The following is an 18,998-nucleotide window of genomic DNA, read 5'->3' on the forward strand; positions in this document are numbered from 1 at the left end:
TTTATAAAGTAGTGTGATTGTCAATTGTTTGACGGTTGTCTTAAGAATAAGAACGTTTTATAACGTAATTTCAAACCTCGTTAGTTTTATCATTTTAATTAGAATTATTAAAATATTTTAGCATCATCTTTAATTAAGAAAAAATCTATAAGAAATAAAGTGAATCGTATATACTTTATAAACAAATATACATTATTTTATGTGTAAATAGAATTTTACCATCACAATCGATATTTTTTTAATTTAATAATTTTATTATCTTTTTACGCAATTATTTAATAATATTTTATTATAAATATATATCCTTAGTGTTAAGATTTAGGATATTATTAAATTTATACTTTAATTTTCGAAATTTTAGCGAAATTATACCATAATTTCGAGAAACTCTCAAGTGAAACTTTTGTATTGTTTGAAATTTGTATTGTATAATGAATGTTTAAATTAGAGTATTAAATTAACTTTCCAAAATTCTATTTTACTAAAAATTAATCTTAAACTTTGTTTCAATCATTCTTTCCATTGTCGTTAATCAATAGGGGTTATTAAAAATGGATAATGAGAATAAAGAATTTGTCTCGCATGCTACGCTTCTACGCAAAGAAGAGCTTCATTGCGTTGTTTGTGAAATCGATTTTATCGAAGTTCAAAATTCGTTAGCAAAATCGAATAATCATTGGCAAACATTAAAATGTCGGTAAGATTATTATATTATTTAATTAATTATCATTATTATTGTTATTTAAAAAAAGTGAGCGTGGTAAGTAGTGATATGCCTTTTACCGCACGAACATTTTTACTTAAGAATCTCTCAAAACTAAGGATATAATTTCAGTAGAATATCGATAATTGAAGTATAATCGATTAATTATTTTTAATTTAAATAATTCTGATTAATGTAAATTCATTTTTAGATTAATTATTCATATTTTTCCTGAAATTATTGCATCTCCCCAACCTGGTACAGATAATTCAATAGTTATTATCGTTTCAAATGAATTTTTGAAGACTGGAAAATTGCAGGAAACTTTACGAACTTTGAATATGTTGGCAAGTGTTTTATTAAGTAAATATTAATTTTATTTATTTAAATAATAAAGAAATTTTTTTTAATTTAATTTTTATTTTATAGTTTAAAAATCCACAGCCAGTAACAAGAGAAGATTATATTGTTTGTCTTAATTATACAATAGAATGTAAATTAGCACCAAGATGGAACAAAGTTGGACAATATTTTGTTCAAGGAAAACAATTTTATATGTCCATGCAAGAAATGAATGCATTAAAATTGGAAATTTCTATAAACGGTATTTTTATTTATTATCAAATGATTTATGCATATATTTATCAATTATATTTTATATTAAAACAAATTTACAGATGAAAACGTGTCGTTTAAATTTCAACCGAAGAAACTCAAAATACCGTTTATACAATTAGAAGATTTTTATTTGTTACGTTCAATGTTAGTTGATTTTCTAATAGATTGTAACGGTTTTATCAATTTGATAGATTTTTCTCAATCGGTATACGCCTTACCAAGGTATTTTCAAATGTTTTAAAATTTTTATGTAAATTTTGGTAACACAAATTTTTTAACGTAAATTGTTGTTTCAGTATGTGTAAGGGAAAAGTCATATCTGTAACTAAACAGATTCCATCAAGTTGTCCATTCAAAGATTATATACAATTACGTAGACATTGGAAGAATATGGTATAGTTTATTCTTAAATATGATTAATTAAAATTTATGAAACTTTTTATATACAGCTGATATAATTACTTGCAGTATGGTTATCGATTACCCCAAACACCTGAAGGAATTATTTATTACAATATTAAATTTCCATTTTCCAATGTTAATCGTTTCACATATCCAAGTACATGCGTGGCTTTTAAACCTATACAATTATTTCCTTGCAACGAAAGCGAGCATATAATTTCTCAATTTATTGATGATATATGTGAGACAATATCTGATATATGTGGCAAACGGTTACAAATATTGTCGTATCAAAAACCAAATGTACAATTATTTTCGTTAAATGAAGTATGAATAATTTATTTAATACTATGATTAATTTATTTATATAATAGAGTGTACATAGAATTTTCTACTTCTTTTTATAGAATACATCAAGTATTAAGAATAAACTATCACCACCAGAAAACAAAGAAAAGAGTTCAGTTTTTATGGATATGACAAATATTGAGAAAAAACAGAAATTAGAGTTTTCATCAAAATATGAAGATTGCTTATTAACTAATGCAGAAAAACCAATGTGTCAAACATTAAAACCAACTGGATATTTAACTGAAATTGAACAAATTCATACTACGAGTAAACCTGTTGCTGTTAATAATAAAAAAACAATTCTTAATGATCACGAAAAAATAAACGATGGTAAATTAATGGATAATAATTTATTAAATTACAATGAAACACTTGTTACATCTTCCAATTGTTGTGTACAGCATATGAAGAGAAAATGTCCAGCTTTTGATATCAACACAGAATCAATGCATTCCATACAACAAAGTACACATACTAATACAAAATTAAATCAAACATTTGTGAATACCAGGAATAGTATAAAAATGGTTAGTAAAAATCATCTTGTGTATGCTTTGCAATATACATATATTTTATTCTTATTAATATGATCTATAAATAAATATATAATAATCTAATTTACAGAATCAAGAAGTTGACATAGAATTGTTGGCGAAACTTAAACGATTAGATCAATGTAATAGTTCTGTTTTAAGAGATTGGTTACAAAGATATTCAATTCCATATAAAGTCAAAGACAAAAAATCTGATTTAATATCAAAAATAATGAACCACATAAAGAAGAAAGGAACTCACAAGTAGAACTAAGTAACTAACATTTTTTTAAATGCATATAATCACGTACGTATTAAAAGTTTTATATATAAATAATAGTTTGTTTCTTATAGTTTAAATGAATAAAAAATAATAGGTAATTAATTTGATAAAATCAGTATCATTATAAAAATCAATAATATAAAATCATTCTATGACAATATTTCACATTTCAATACTTTGATACATTTTTATAGCTGTTAATATGGCTGTCCTTTCAGCAGCCTCTTTTATTCCTATTTCTTGTAAATCATAGTCATTTAACGTTTGCATAAGATCCATGTCTATCTGTGAAGAAAACAATATTATTTTTGTTTTAAATCATTAAAAAGTAACACGTATCATAAATTATATTTACTTCTTCTTTAAGAAAAATAGACATATGATGACTCAAACCATATCGTTTTAAAAAAATAATCATTTTAGTTTGCTGCGAGTTTAGAATCATTCCTTTTGGAGGAGTTTTGTAACGAGGCGGTGTAGGCGTCTTGTCGCCTGATACATTTTCATCATTAATGTATTCAGGCACATTTGGCGAAGACGTAGGACTATAATCTAGTACTATTTCAAGCGTAGTGTTGTGATCATTTTGAACAGATGTGAGATCCAAGTCCGCTGGTCGTATAGACCGTAATCTTTGAAGGAATTATTACTTATTATCTTTCTTTTTAAAATAATATCACTATTCACCATATAATCCATTACAGTTGTTTACCTTTTAAGCATTACATTTGGTGAGTGCATGGAATCATTTTGAAATTTACAAGATTCCATTATTTTATTGTACTTTATTTCAATTTCTTCTTCATCATTTTCATTAATAGTTGCCAAATTTGTATTACAATTTTGAATAAAATATATATTTGGAGAAGATGGAAAATTTTCTCGAGAAATTTCTAAGAAAGTAGGCGATATTTGATTTGATTCCTCTTCTGATGTATTCATAGATAAAAAATGAAATTTAGATTGTACATTTTGTTTTTTATGAGCACTCTCTGCAGTTTCTGTTAAATTAAATTGATTATTCGTATTAGTATGACTTATATCAATATATATTGGAGGAATATTAGTTAGATTATTTTCATTATTATTGTTTAAATCATATTGTGGTTTTAAAATATATGGTGATATGCATTCACATATAGAAATATCATGACTTGACTCATTTTCTCTTTCAATATCATCTGATTCATCATTCCAATAATCCTCTATTTCATAATAATGTTTTGCTAAATTTGATATTTCTGGTATCTTAGATAGTTTCATCATAATGTGTGTATACTCATCTATAAAATAGTTACAATATATCTTTGTGTGTTTTCAGTTAATATATTACATATACATTGTAAAAGAATAATATATCTTACTAGCTTTGGAAACATCTAAACCCATGTCGACCAAAGAAAAAAACATATCTTTATCATTTTTTAATGCGGCTATACACAGAGGAGTAATATCATCATTCTCTGCATTTTTCAATATAGATGGACAAATTTCATATATCAGTTGCAACATTTCTTTATTTATTGCTGAAGCTATACCAATTACTGACATTCCTGTTAAATATATTGAAACTCTGTATTTATAAATATCATAAATAGTTTATATTTGAAATATACTAATTATTAATTTTTATTAACAATTACGAAGAAAGAAACAAAGCTAGTAGTAATGTACCAAGATAGGTCGAATCGTTAACGTTTGATTTTTGTTCTAAAAGTAATTTAACAGTATCAATATTTCTATTTCTAATAGCTTGCATCAATGGTGTCCAGCCAAAATTATTTTTCCTGTTAATAATTTGATGATTTTCTTTTTTCTTTAAAAGTTCTTTAATAATATTACAACAACCGTATGCTGCGCTAACATGCAATAAATTTTCACCATAATTATTAACAGCATTCAAAGTGTATTCTGAAATGTATATTTCATTGTTGTATTAATTGCAAAATAATATTAAGAAATACAGTATATTAAGTTATTACCTTGCATACGTAATAACTTTATAACTCTTGATTCTATCGCTTTCTTATCTTTTTCTTTATTTTTGTCAATATTATTATTCCAAGTATTCATTATTTTAATTCTTTTAATTAACACTTGTTAAGATTATAAAGGCACAATATTAATTATAACGTTATATTTCTGACAAATAATAGATTACATCAAACTTGTAAATATTTATTCTTGTGACCTTATAAATTATATGGCTACTATAATTAACAAATTAATATTAATATTATAAATATTTTATTTATCGATAAATAAAAAATTTATATAATAGTTCACATATTGTAATATCATCAGTTAGTATCAAGTATCAATTATATATATTTTTGGTTTATTAAAGATTTAATAATTTATAAAATCATATTTGTAATCGTTTGAATATAATTGTAGCGTTTGAATTTTGGCGGTTAATTGAGCAGTACGTCACATCCGTAAAAGTTCATAGGGAACATGCCGGCTAGGTGGTGGCAGCACAGTCTCACGCAGTGTGACGTTCGAAATGATTTCTGCAAGCGTTTGAATTTCACTCGAGGAATCTTATAGACGCTTGTCTATTTAATTAAAAGGCTTATACATTCACAATGTATGATATTTAACAATAAGGTTGTAATATTGTCGGAGTGCATTATTTAAGTCTATGTGTTTGAAATAAGTCGGACTTAGTGATCGCTTTAAATCTATTGTAACTCACGCTCGGTTGACCCTGTTTTTATACTTTCACCAACCTATTTTCATACATTCATAGCAGTAAGTATACCACGACTACTATTCAAATGTCAAAATATGTTATATTACATTTAAATGAATGTTTTCTAATAAAAAAGCTATGCATATTTGTTAGGTTAGCTTAAAGACGACGCTGAGGTCAAATTTGTTGGGGTGGGGGCACTAATTAAGCATATGTGGTAGGGGGAAACGGGCAAGCATCGCTACCGTTAGCGAATGATTTTTCCGGATATTTATCTTACTAGTACATTATTTTCTGTCAAAAAGTGAACATTTGTCATGACTCTTTGCCAAGTCATCTTTAATGTATATAAATTGTCATAAGTTTAATGAACACCAATTTTACAACAATATGGAGATAGTGTACTACTTTTTATCATAAAAGAATTTTTCAAGCTATGGCTTATTTATTGGTCAACATCATAATCCAACGTGCTCACATGTTGTTATTATTTTGAATCGCAGAATGGGGAGTACCAGTCAGTTGTATAGTCTCTCGTGGGGAGAATTCAGCTCATCTTTGGCCTCTGCTGTACAATTACTTAGAGGACATGGAGATTTAGTCGATGTAACATTAGCAGCAGGAGGGCGTAGCTTTCCTGCACACAAGATTGTTCTATCGGCGGCAAGTCCATTTTTGCTGGATTTACTGAAGGTTACATCGACATTTTTATATCAATTATAACATTCGATATTAGGATATTATCTGACGTTTAAGAGTTTTCATTATTTGTAACACAATGCGATGATCTTTTCAATACAGAGTACACCTTGTCAACATCCAGTAGTTATGCTAGCTGGTATAGGCGCAGATGATTTAGAATCATTATTGGAGTTTGTTTATCGAGGTGAAGTCAGCGTCGAACCATCTCAACTACCTTCTCTTCTTCAAGCTGCTCATTGTTTGTGTATTCATGGTCTAACACCACCAACAATATTAACCGAAGTATGCCTCTTTAGATATTTTGTTATTTAGTTTTTAATACTTTTGTAGATACCTATTATACTCTTATTTATATTATAATAATTATATTTATTAGAGTGGCGAAGAAGTACCTGCATCTGCAATACCAGCAGCTAGTGAAGCTTTGTCTCGTGAAACTCTTAGTTCGTATTTCCCTTTAAAAAGGAGAAAAAAGAGAAGAAAGTCTTCTTCATCGTCGGGAAAGTGGCCACGTGGAAGTATGACTAATGATAATGAAAATAGACATTTAAATACGCACGCAGATGACCATGCTACTACTGATTATGATCCAAAGGATATCGATGCTCATCATGGTGATGACACAGGTGAGATAAAATTGATCTCTTGAAAAGAAACAATTGTACAGTTAGTTGTAAATTTATTTATGGAAAAGTTAAGGTTAAAAGAATAAGAGATAAGTCGATACGTTCTTGTATAAAATAGATTAAAATTTTCTAGTTTAATACGTCCTTTTTTATGATGTGGTTTAAGATATATATATACATATATATATTTCTAATAGCAACAGCGAAACAATTAATTTGTGTTTTGTGTCCGATATATTTGTTTTACCTAGCATATTATTTATCTATCTGTGAGATATATGAAATCTCTTTAGGTTATCCTTTTCATTAATACGGACACAAGCACAACCATCGGTTGGGTTGAACTGCAATGAAAATTGGTAACGCCATATGTTATTATATCTAAGATATCAGAAATTTCAGATAAGAAGGTCAGTTCAGCCCTGCATGGTAACATTGTGTTTGTGTCTGTTAGCAGCAAGCGATCAGTTGGGATATACAAATCATCAGGATAGCCATTCACCTCCCTCCAAAGAGGCTAAGCGAGTAGCAACCGAAAATTCTCAAGCAGGAGCTCATCAGGAACATACGTCAGATAGTGAACATCACTTACAGACAATGACGTCGATACAACAATATTCACCACTGCATATACCTCAGTTTCCTGGTTCAATAAACATGGGTTATCCACCGGGTGTACCGCTTTCTCTAACACAAGGATCAGCAGCCGGTACAGCTACGTGTAATATAGCAGGAAGTTTAAAAGTTCGTGGTGCTTCAGATTGTCCTGGGATGTGTCCACTTTGTGGTGCTACGTTACGTCAAGCAAGAAATTTACGCAGGCATCTTTTATCTTCTTGCAAGTGTCGATTTAGTAGTCATCCATTACAAGGTTCATTGTCCGATTCAATGTTGATCGAAGTTAAACCAGAAGTCGAAGTAACAGAATACAGTGATCAATCAGCCAATCATGGAACTGACAGTGGGAATAATAGTGAACGAATTATTTGTAAACCCAGTCCGCTTCCTTCGCCGATATCGCGCGAATCTAATGTTGTATCTCCGCGCAGCAATGCACCGTCGCCGACTATAGCTAGATGAAAATATCGGAAAAAGTTGAAAGACAAGACTACTTAGCACTAGTGGTGTTATTGCTCGAATCGATTTGTTTGTTTCGTTTAAAAGGAACATCATACGTTTAGAGAAATTCTTTTTTAATTTTTTGTCCCACCTAATTAAAAACCAATCAAGTTTTGAATAAGTTTTGAAGTACTTATTTTCAATGTAAGTTTCATATTGTACACAAGTTTTTTTGACGGTAATACGATAATATATCGTACGTTTTTTTTGGATTATATCCAAAAAGAGATTATCATAATATATATATTTTATGTTTATACATATCTATTTTCTTGGATTCACACATTTCTTGTTTTTTCTTTTTCTCTACGATTATATGTTCCTTCGAATACATACATAAATTATGTTATATGCGGCCTGAGATATTTATAATTCATTTCATCTCATGTAGAATCTTCCATGATAGCAAGTAAGAGCAGTATCCTAGGGTTAATGGGAGTAGCAGTCGATTAAATTTGTAGTCATAGTGCAAGGGATGGGGTATATATAGTAAAATGTGCTCGAATTTTTAACGTATATAAAGATACGTTATTCATTCATCCATCCATTCATTCATTCATTTATTCACTCATTCATTCATTTTTCATAAAACTCGCAATATAAATGCAAATATATTTGTATATATATGTGATTTTTATTATTTTTTATTCATTTGCGTTTAATGTTATTCGATAATTATTTCCTCTCATCGTTTATCTAATGTTAAAACTCATTAATCAAAACATTATTTCGTTTTTTATCAAATAAATATTTTTACCTTAAAAAAAAAATTTTCCGAAAAAAAGAAGAAAAGAATTTTTAATGGTATAATAAGAGTCTTGATCCATCAATAGTCATATCATAAATAAAATTTTGAAAATCACGATGATGATGATGATGATAATAATAATAATGAAGAAGAAGAAGAAGAAGAAAAAGAAAGAAAAACAAAAATGTTTTTTTGCACATTCCTTATCGTTTTTATAAATTACAGGAATTGTAAGCAGAAGAGACTATTGAAGGGTCCTAATTAAAGATACAGATTTTCATATACACATGCATACTATATAAATTATTATTATTATATAAATATAAAAATAAGCGATAAGAACATGTCGTATAGTAAAAACAAAAAAAGAAAATTTTTTTCCTCTCTGCGTTTGTAAATAAAAAACATATATGTGATATCATTTTTTAATAACAATATAGATATTACGAAAAGGAGAACGTAGTGTTACGTTATGTATTTTGTAATTATTAAAATAATATTACTGTATTGTGTGCAATGTATTAAATGCACACGGTGCATCCTGGCAATTCGATATTTTTGTTTTGTTTATTGATATTATTAAGTTGTACTGATGACATTATTGATTATTTTAGAATTTAGATAAAGGCTATACATATACATATACATATACATATACATATATGAATTTACAATACAAGATATTTTAATAACAGCAAAACATATTGTGTATTGTGTGTGCTATATTTTTATAAATAATATCCGTAAGGTTATATATTTATATATATATTTTGTTATATATATATATGTATATATATATATATATATAACAAAAAAAGTATACCTTATGTAAATACATGCTTTACGTACGCGCTTATATGAATTACTAGGTAATATCATTCGTTTATAGATATATTGTTCTCTATGCAAGATATACTTCTTCATGGAATTCATTTTAGGAGATGGGCAATCGAAAACAAGGAACATGTCAGATCAACCAATATCTTGTCCATTATGTGGTGCGATGTTACGCCAATCAAGGAACTTAAGAAGACATTTGGAATTATTACATTTTGGACTTGGCAATGGTAGCAAAGCTGGCCTACATGTGAGACATCGAAGGAACGACAGAGGCGGAAATTATTTTAGACCATCCTTGCCATGCATTCGTACACCGCACGCACCTAGAACGGACTCTCATCATCCAAGAGCTAACGAACATACGGATTTCCCCACGATGACACCTTTATCTGTTCCTTCGACGGTGAGCTCTGGTACGTCGAGTATATGTAGTACTTAAAATACACACATACACACATGCGTACTTATTTTCCTGGCTGATAAAAAATGAGGGAGAAAGAAAAGCAAAATTGTTACACGACGAGCTTCGACGTTGCCTACTATCAATGAATTGATTTCAAAAGTAAGAATCTATATATATTTTTTTTTTAATTTTTTTTTATTTCTTCTTTCTTATTAAACAAAAGAAAAGGAAAATAAGAAAAAAGAAACAAAGATACATATTTTTTGTTTTACCTAAAAAATCTAGGTAATCTCATGGGACCAGGTTCGAGTGTATTAGGATCAGCTGAACAAAACGCACATTCCATATCTACGGCTACTTCCTGCGGCGTATCCATGGGACCAGCCAACAACGGGATTTATACGTCAGATACCAGTGCCAGTATGCTTGGCTGTTTACTACCATCTTTGCCTTCACTGCCTTCTCTTTCATCTCCGCATGATGTTTTTCGACATGGTGAAATGTTACGAGCATATCATGATCCTTCAAGACAACATGCAAGACATTTGCAACGTACCGACGTTACCTAATTTTTACGACCTTATCGTTAAACACGAACATTTACGTTTTTATGTTTATAATTCTATTAGAGATTTTCTTTTTTCTTTTCTTTTAAATTTTATTTTTCTTCTCTCCCAATTGGGAATGAATTTATTATATTTTATTTTATTTTATTGTATTTTATTTTATTTTATATTATATTATTATTATATTATTTTATATTTTTTATTAATAGAATTTAATAATTTCTTTTTCTTCTTGTTAAACTTGGTGGGAAAAGTGCTTTTTATATATATATAGTAAATTAAGTTTATCATTTGTATTTTATTATTTTTTATTTTATCAAAGTTCTACGAATAATTTAATTAATTAAGCCTCTTTCGTTCTTAATTATGTATCTCATAAGAAATCTATTGTCCTTTTGTTTTCTTTGTATTTTCTTTCTCTTTTCTTTTTTTTATAATAGGAAATAGGATAAACCTCTAAATAATCTGTGCAAATTCAACGAGACGATAGAAAGAAGTGTTAGATTTATGATTTTTCTCGTAATTTACAGTACGTCTGAGGATTTTCCAGTCAAACTGTGTCAGCGTGTTTTATACATGAAAATAAGAAAAGAAAATGTTATATGTTTAAATACATTGTTTAACAATTTTTCTTATTTTTATATATAGAGCAGGCTGAAACCATTTAGCCGAAAAAAACTAAAGACATCCTGTATAATATATATATATATATATATATATATATATATATTATACATCATTTTTTTTATACACATTGTACATAAGTATTGTACAAAGTGATTAAAAAAAAAAAAACAATTAAAAAAATAATAAGGAGTCAGAATTATAAAACACAATCACGAATCGTGATATATGTTACCATTTTATTATATAAACATACGTACACAACAAGGATAAGTAAAATAAAATGCTTCGAAAAACAATATATATATATATAAAACAAAAAAAGAAAATATATATATATATATATATATATATATATATATATATATATATATATATAACCAATAACAATCGAATTTCATTTTTGATCAGATTGTATATTACTATTATTCATATATACCAATTTTACGATAACCTGTATAAAAAAAGTCTTTTTTTAAAAAGAAAAAGAATAAGATAACACATCGAATGAATGAATGAATGAATGAATGAATGAACGAACGAATGAACGAATTATTTTTTTCTTTCTTTTTCATTTTGCTTTGTTCTTCCTTTGGGGGTCGGGGGAAAGAAAAAAAATATTGTAAGCGACTTTTATGGCAGTAATTATTTTCAAGACTGTTGTTTTATCTTCTCTTTCCGTATATCTCGATATGATTATCGAGGAATAATTAGTATCAAGAAAAAAAGAAAAATAATTTATACGACTAAATTCATTTCTTCTTGTTGTTCAGTATGACCGATTACAAATGGCCAGTTCCTGTTCGATATCCTTTCAAGTTCACCTCGTAAAAGCCTTAATAAATCATCGATGCATTTCACTTCATGTATATCCTGTCTCAGTCTTAAAACGTCCGATGATAAATCAAGTAACTTCTCTTCCTCGTACTAATCAAAAAAATAACAATAAAAAATCATCATTGGCATTATTATTATTATTATTATTATTATTATTATTATTATTATTATTATTATTATTATTATTAAAAAGAAAAAGAAAGGATATATTGAAGAAGATTAGAAAATTCTTATTGTGTAGATACCTCGAAGTCTTTCCTCAGTTCGCAAATATCCTTGAAAATATCCTTATTCGTATTTTGAAGTCTCTCAACACGTTTACGAAGATAATAAACCGATTTATCTGGTTCTCCGTGAACGGGTGGTACATTACCATCGGTTTCTATGGTCAATGCTAATCTTGTTAAATTATCGTGAGTCGAAGTGTTGTCACGAAAACGATCATCGTCCAACAGGATCCTTGCCTTTTCTGGATTACTTTCGAGCTCCTGTAGAATCGATACTATCTCGTTTATAGGCGTGGATTGTACCTACAAAGAGAAATTGGTATAAATATTTTATTATTATAATTAAATACACACAAAAAACTAATCTAATCTAATTGAACAAAAATATATATAATTTTTTTCAAAATCTTCAGATATTGATCTTATAAAGTACATTGATATTTTTATATTGAAGATAAGATTTCTGATACTTTATTTATTAATGTAGTTTTATTTTTATTTTCAGAAATATTATCAAATATGGGAAAATGATAAAATACCTGAATGAAATCGGTACTGCAAACATCACTGGATGAATTATTACCAAGTTCATCGCAAAAATAAAGAGGAGGATTTGTTTGTGTGTCACTTTGAGTTTCAGAACTCCAATCGTTGCTTTGAATACCTGAAGTATCTTCTACAGATGATCGACGAGTTGTTGTTGCTGTTGCTGTTACTACTGACTGCTTCTTTAAATCATCCCAGGTAACACTTAGCCTTTCGTAACTCGATCTATTGCTAATCGTATCGGTTGTTGAAGCTTTCGATACTTCAGTCGTCGTCGTCGTTGTTGTTGTCGTTGTTGTCATCCTCTTGAGCACGGCGTCATCCTGAAGGATGCTCGTCGTATTAACGACAGGATTAGGAGAGCTTGTTCGATTTATTAGTATTTTTGAATTATCTTCGTTCTTGTTGTACGATTCCAATAATGCTCTTAAACGTTGGTCACCTGAATTAATTTTATTTTTATTAAACTCGTTAAAGATTAAAAACAGTATCCTGTTAAAGTATTATGATATTTAAAGTTTATATTTAAATTATTGATAAATTTTTGCATCTTTTAAAACGATTGAATTAAAAAATTTTTTTTCTTTTTTTTTGCTAAAAAGGGGAATAGCATGTAATATATATAAAGTGTTAAATATTATAATGTCGATTGTTTAAATGAAAAAAAAAGACATTTTTTTGTAGATTCGTGTTTCGAAGATAAAGAATTTAAAAATTTTACATTTTCATAATATCAAAAGAAATTTTTGTTCATATAAAAGGAATATTTATTAAGTATGTATATATAGTCGATTAATTCTAACAAGAAACCAATGTCAAAAGGTACATAGTTATATATGAAGAGAGTCAGTCACACGAAAGAAAGCAAGAAAGAGAAAAAGAGATCAAAATAGGCTTGAAACGTGCGTCAGAGAGAAAGAGAGTCTATACATAGAAGTATATATATCGGTAAAATGGTCGAAGTTTTATTGAGGTCAAGAGTCACGTTCAGGAATCGCGTGTCCTAGTTTATAACATCATTGTAAATACATATCATCTCTAGTCGTCCTAAAGAATGAATTATATTCATATTTCGAACGTTTCTTTTTAGAACTGCGATATATTTTGTAATTTATTCAACGAGATTTTTTAAGTATCTCTCTCTTTTAAATAATTATTTTGTTCTCTTTTTTTTTTTTTTTAATTTCCATTCCCATCTATCTCTTTTCTCTCTCTTTTTTCCCCTCTTCTTTATTTTTTTATAGGTTTTATTCTTTTTATAGGTTTCCAAGCATTGGATCGAAAGGAAACCTTTTATAAATAATAAAGAAAAAAAAGAAGAAAAAAGAAGAAGAACAGGAAGGAGAGATAAGTACCAATTTGTTTCGAATCGATGAGATAATTAAGTCGTTTATTTGCTAGCCTAGTCTTACGTAGATTCTCATTTTCAGAACTCATACGAGACATAGAAAGAAAACGTGGGGACGGTATTAAAATCCTGTATTCCTCGCATCTGATCAATCTTTCTGGAGTATAACAAATTCCTCGCGTTTTTTGAAGTATTGGTTCACCGCCTGCCAATTCATCGTGTACATTATGATCTTTTCTTTGGGTTGTTTTCGTCGTTGTCATCGTCGTTGTCATCGTCGTCGTCGTTGTTGTATCCTATGAAAAGAAGAAATAATTTGAGAGTCAATTTTTGTTTGATATAATTATTTACAAAAAAAAATAATAATCAAACTGAAAAGGTATTATTCATCGAACCGATTGATATGTACGAAGAGCGTCCATTTCAATGAGATCGTTGTCCAATTCATCATTAGAATTTCTGGTTAAAGTAGTGAGTTCTATATTTTCACAGGTCTCTTCAGCGTAATCGATGTCGTTATCGTCATCAGGATTCTTCGAATAATCCGATACAAAGGTGTAAGCATCAGCCTCGTCCGAATCGATGCACGATAGCATTGAAGTTGACGATCCTGACGATCGGCAATCCTTATTTTTATTATTTCCAGTCATATTTGTAGGACATTCCAATCCACCGATGAACCAACCAAATTCATCTTCCTTATTTCCTGGTGATCTATCGATCCTAGCTGTTTCACCACCAGCAATCCTTCCGTTTAGATAAAACATCATCAATGATCCCAATCATGCACTGTTCAAGCACACAATTCATTTGATTAGTTAATTTTTTTTCTATCACTTTAAAACTATTTAATTAATTTTTTCTATCACATTAAATTATTTATTGTATTTTTGCGTTAATAATTTTATGGTAATTTATTCTAGCTTGAAATTCACGTATACAGTATTCGTTATTTTAATTATATTTTAATTCAAATATATTATAATTATTATTTATTATTTAATTTCTAATAATATAATTATTACGAAACTAGCGAGAAATTTGTTGTTCACTAATATTTGTGCTCATTTATTTAGGCTATTAATTTCTTCTTTTTTTTTCATTCAATATTAATTTTATAAATCAATAACTTTGTATGTGCAATTAAATTAATTTTATTAACGTTGCAACTCACGAATTTGATTATGCAATGCAATACGAGGAGAGACGAATTCCGGAAAAATTTTGAGAAATGAAAATCAAGCGTAATTTGACATCAATGTCAGAAGAGAAGAAAAGCGGAACACAATACACTACACCACACCGCATGCATGCACACACACTATTGAACGAATATCACAAACTAGTGGGATAAAATTGTCGCGATGAACATTTTAACCGATGATAATGATGATGATAATGATGACATACGTTCTGTGGGATATGTCAGACTTGGTCAATGAGGGGATTTAAAAACACTTGTACGACTTCTGCGGCGACGTAAAACTGACGAGAGAGAGTCTTCGGTGATAGAAAGAAAAGAAAAGAAAAAAAAGAAAAAAAAGACGGGAAAGAAAAAAGGGCAGAATAAAAAATATTCGCGATGTCTCTTGTCTACGTTGGTAAAGCCACCAGGTATTTCTTTTTCCTCTTCTTTTTCTTCTTCTTTAACACTACTCCTCCATCTGTCATCGATAAACGCTAGTTTTATTTTTCAAGCCCAGTCCCCCTCTCCCCCTAACCCCACGAGTAAACATTTTAATTAATATTTAAAACGTCGATATTCATTTTTCTTTTTTTTTATATTTCTATTTTTATTTTTTTATTTTATTTTATACTCCGAACGTTGAAAACGAAATATATTATTATTTAGTTCACGAGCCTCGAGTTTTTACGTATTTTATTTTTATTATTATTATTATTATTATTATTATTATTATTGTAAACGGCTGACTATTGAAATTTCCATGTTTTTCTTTTTTTTTTTTTTTTAATTTTAGTTTTAGTTTTATTCTTTTTTTCTGAATATTTTTTTCCTTCTTTTCATTTGGATGAATTGAAATGTTAACACACGTAGTAGATGTTAAAAATGCGCTTCGATCTTCTCGTAATCGTCATCGTCGTTGAACTGCTGCTGGTCAAACGTTATAGCAACCGTGGAGACTCTTTACACGACCATTGCTTGTCGTCATAGCGATTGCTAATTAAATTAAACCCAACTGATTCTCTCCCTCGTTGCCTTTTCTCGTTTAGAAACCTGATATTTTTTATCTCTTCTATTTCTTTCACCTCCTCTTCATTTTTTTTCTTTTTCTTCTTCTTATTATTCTTCACTTACCTTTAAAATATTCTTACATTGACCGCGTATTGTAGATTTACAAGTGCAATGAACTCTCGATCTCTTTTTAAATATTAAGAATATAAAAAAAAAAAAAATAGGAGGAAAAGAAAAATTTACCAAAGAGCTTAGAAGAAAAACACGGGAGAGAGAAGAATGCACACCACTTTTATCGAATTTCTTTTAAATACTAAAAACATTTTTGGTTCTCATTTTTATTTATTATTTATATATAGATATATTATCAAAGAAGAATTACTTTTTTTTTTCTATAGATAAGATTTAATTTAAACAAATTTACTTTGCATCAATTACGTTCGAGTTATTCATCGATTACTTAGGGAAAATTGTAGAAAACGCTGTAACAAGGTTCGATTCTATATTTATCCGAGCTGTACATAGGTTGCTTTTTTGTTTGTTTTCTTTTTTTATTTGTTTTTATAGTTAGTGCATTCGAGACACGATTGGCCTGGCCTCTTTCTTCTTATATGTGTGTTTTTAGCGATAAACTGTTTGTGACCCCTGTACCGAGTGATAAATCTCGCTGACTCAAAGCCGGATCGACTAGATCCTCCACGTTTGGCAGACACAGTATTTATTTCGCAGTTGCAACGAGTACAACTGCTGAAAGAGAGAGAAAGAAAGAGAGAGATAGAATTAACGTCATAGCAAACAATATCCTCTCTCTTTTTCTCTTTTACATTTATATATACATATGTATATATTACATATATTATATATATATAATGTGTATTTTATAACGTTTTGCAAGTAGTCGGTCGTACTATCAACGATGAATTAATTTTGCTTATTTTTACCTTTTTTAAATATTTTTTTTGATACTTTTTAATAGATCTTTAATTATGAATATAAAATATTAAATAATCATGGTCGAGTACCGAGTTATCGTAGACAATGATCTACGGATTGCATAAATTTAAATGCAAAGTGTTTAATTTAAAAAAAAAAGGGAAACAAATTTTTGCTTAATTTTTCATTCATTTAAATTAAACGACGAGAGATACAAGCAAATTAGTTTTACGATTTTATTTTATTGTTTTTTCTCTAATCGATTTTTAAATAAGTATTATTTTTAATTAAATAATTAGATCCAATCAATGCGGATAGATATTTGTTGAGATTCACGATTATCTGTCATTAGGTTAATTATAATACAAAGATATTATTTTTCTAAATTTCTATTATATATATCGTTCAAAATATTAATTTAATAGCACGACAATTTGTATATACAAAAATAAGAAGAAAAAAACATATTAAAAATACATATCTTTCTCCATACAAAACAATAACTCCGTTTAATAAATGACAATGTCATTTTAATAACTCGTTCGATTTATCGATTAGATCGTTTTAAATAGCACATACATCTTTCGATGTATTAAGATTTATCGATTAGAAATAAAACTTAAATTCTAAAATTGCACGTTCTTAATTCGCTCACAGTTTATATCGAAATTGACCTTTGACCTCGTAGCACGAACGTTCTTCCGTTTTAAAGGCTGTTTAAACAACTAACCAACCAACCAACCAAGTTAGAAAGAGAGAGAGAGAGAGAGAGAGGAAACGATTTATTCACTCCTCGTTTACGTGAGGGGTCTCGTTATCTTTCTCTCTCTTTCTCTCTCTCTCTCTCTCTCTCTCTCTATCTTTCTGTCTCTTTCTCTTTCATTTTACACAACACACGTACCGTCGCGAAATTTCCATTTAAACCGACAAAGACTAATTTTATCGAGGAACGATTAGCTAAGACTTAGTTATCGTAACTTGGCCCACCTACTTCTACTTCACTTATACTAACTTCACATATCGTTTCACTTCTCATCCGTTCGTCGTAAAGAGATCTCTTTTTTCTCTCTCTTTTTACTTCTATTTCTATCATTATCTATCTACTAATCTATTTATTTATCTCTTTCTATCTCTCTCTCTCTTTCTGTCTTATGATTCAGACTTTACCTGATCGCATTTATGATATGAATGGTCACGTGATCTACTCCCAGACCAACACCTTTCGATACATCTATTACCTTTTTTTTTCTTCCTCACACCTTGACCACGCAACTTTTTTCTCTTTTTTTGTTTTTTAAATCTCGTTTTGTTACCCCTTCTTTCTCACATACATACATGCATGCATACTCCTCTTCTTCCTCATTCTTTTTTTATCTCTGTAATACGTTTTGGAATTATATTTTCTTTTATCTTTTATTTACGATTTCGTAAAGTTATTGGCTATATCTGTTAGTTCGGTTTTTTTTTCTTTTTTTATCGCTATTCGTAAATTTATTCATCGATCGCATTTGAATTATATTTAGTATTGGTATTTTCTTATTAATGTGTAACAGAATGAAAGAAGAAATGTATCTCGAATTGTTCGGTGAGTATGTTAATTTTATGATACAAATTTAATGTTTTGAAAAATAAGACTTTTTTTTTTTATAATTGAGATAGTTACAGGTGAGATTTTGTTGTTGTTGTATAATTTTGATTAG

At 28.6% G+C, this 18,998-nt stretch overlaps 5 protein-coding genes and 1 long non-coding RNA gene across 11 annotated transcripts in view; 4 read left to right on the top strand and 2 right to left on the bottom strand.

Annotated features, from left to right (window-relative positions):
• The first annotated feature begins 89 nt into the window (after positions 1–89).
• Positions 90–2,945, top strand: LOC107069072 (uncharacterized protein C18orf63). Its single transcript, XM_089172368.1, has 8 exons — positions 90–697; positions 915–1,050; positions 1,133–1,307; positions 1,381–1,543; positions 1,618–1,714; positions 1,790–2,050; positions 2,131–2,601; positions 2,699–2,945. The coding sequence occupies exons 1-8, from the start codon at positions 552–554 to the stop codon at positions 2,873–2,875; spliced, it is 1,626 nt and encodes a 541-aa protein (XP_089028494.1). The 5' UTR covers positions 90–551; the 3' UTR covers positions 2,876–2,945.
• On the bottom strand, positions 2,903–5,017 carry LOC107069073 (uncharacterized). Of its 2 annotated transcripts, XM_089172362.1 has the most exons (6): positions 4,873–5,017; positions 4,565–4,801; positions 4,255–4,443; positions 3,603–4,173; positions 3,246–3,522; positions 2,903–3,175 (listed from the first exon to the last, which is right to left on the bottom strand). In XM_089172362.1, exons 1-6 carry the CDS (start codon positions 4,961–4,963, stop codon positions 3,053–3,055), a joined length of 1,488 nt encoding a protein of 495 aa, XP_089028488.1. In that variant the 5' UTR covers positions 4,964–5,017; the 3' UTR covers positions 2,903–3,052. The 2 variants fall into 2 exon arrangements, with proteins under 2 accessions (XP_089028488.1, XP_089028489.1); XM_089172363.1 differs by lacking the exon at positions 4,565–4,801.
• Positions 5,018–5,333: 316 nt separating this feature from the next.
• Positions 5,334–9,333, top strand: LOC107069142 (uncharacterized). Of its 3 annotated transcripts, none has more exons than XM_089172366.1 (5): positions 5,334–5,644; positions 6,089–6,278; positions 6,387–6,569; positions 6,664–6,913; positions 7,368–9,333. In XM_089172366.1, exons 2-5 carry the CDS (start codon positions 6,090–6,092, stop codon positions 7,991–7,993), a joined length of 1,248 nt encoding a protein of 415 aa, XP_089028492.1. In that variant the 5' UTR covers positions 5,334–5,644; position 6,089; the 3' UTR covers positions 7,994–9,333. The 3 variants fall into 3 exon arrangements, with proteins under 3 accessions (XP_089028492.1, XP_089028490.1, XP_089028491.1); XM_089172364.1 differs by lacking the exon at positions 5,334–5,644 and adding an exon at positions 5,802–5,986; XM_089172365.1 differs by lacking the exon at positions 5,334–5,644 and adding an exon at positions 5,802–5,986 and having other exon boundaries at positions 7,371–9,333.
• A 706-nt stretch (positions 9,334–10,039) lies between these two features.
• LOC149032677 (uncharacterized) lies at positions 10,040–10,655 on the top strand. Its single transcript, XR_016176519.1, has 2 exons — positions 10,040–10,182; positions 10,309–10,655. It is a non-coding gene; the product is annotated as an uncharacterized LOC149032677 (long non-coding RNA).
• Positions 10,656–10,879: 224 nt separating this feature from the next.
• Positions 10,880–17,976, bottom strand: LOC107069136 (uncharacterized). Of its 2 annotated transcripts, none has more exons than XM_015326165.2 (6): positions 17,954–17,976; positions 14,567–14,960; positions 14,179–14,467; positions 12,817–13,265; positions 12,296–12,580; positions 10,880–12,140 (listed from the first exon to the last, which is right to left on the bottom strand). In XM_015326165.2, the coding sequence occupies exons 2-6, from the start codon at positions 14,939–14,941 to the stop codon at positions 11,952–11,954; spliced, it is 1,587 nt and encodes a 528-aa protein (XP_015181651.1). In that variant the 5' UTR covers positions 14,942–14,960; positions 17,954–17,976; the 3' UTR covers positions 10,880–11,951. The 2 variants fall into 2 exon arrangements, with proteins under 2 accessions (XP_015181651.1, XP_015181649.1); XM_015326163.2 differs by lacking the exon at positions 17,954–17,976 and adding an exon at positions 15,346–15,487.
• Positions 15,646–18,998, top strand: part of LOC107069084 (uncharacterized) — a 176,084-nt gene continuing 172,731 nt past the window's right edge. The window contains exon 1 of one of the 2 annotated variants that reach the window (XM_015326057.2): positions 15,646–15,785. The gene's annotated coding sequence lies outside the window, so the exon portion shown is untranslated. The remainder of the gene's footprint in view (positions 15,786–18,998) is intronic. The other variant, XM_089172357.1, reaches the window with a different exon arrangement.

This window comes from Polistes dominula, unplaced genomic scaffold (assembly GCF_049000335.1).
Source record: "Polistes dominula isolate Pdom_NZ unplaced genomic scaffold, Pdom_raw_medaka contig_73, whole genome shotgun sequence".
Taxonomy (NCBI): Eukaryota; Metazoa; Arthropoda; class Insecta; order Hymenoptera; family Vespidae; genus Polistes; species Polistes dominula.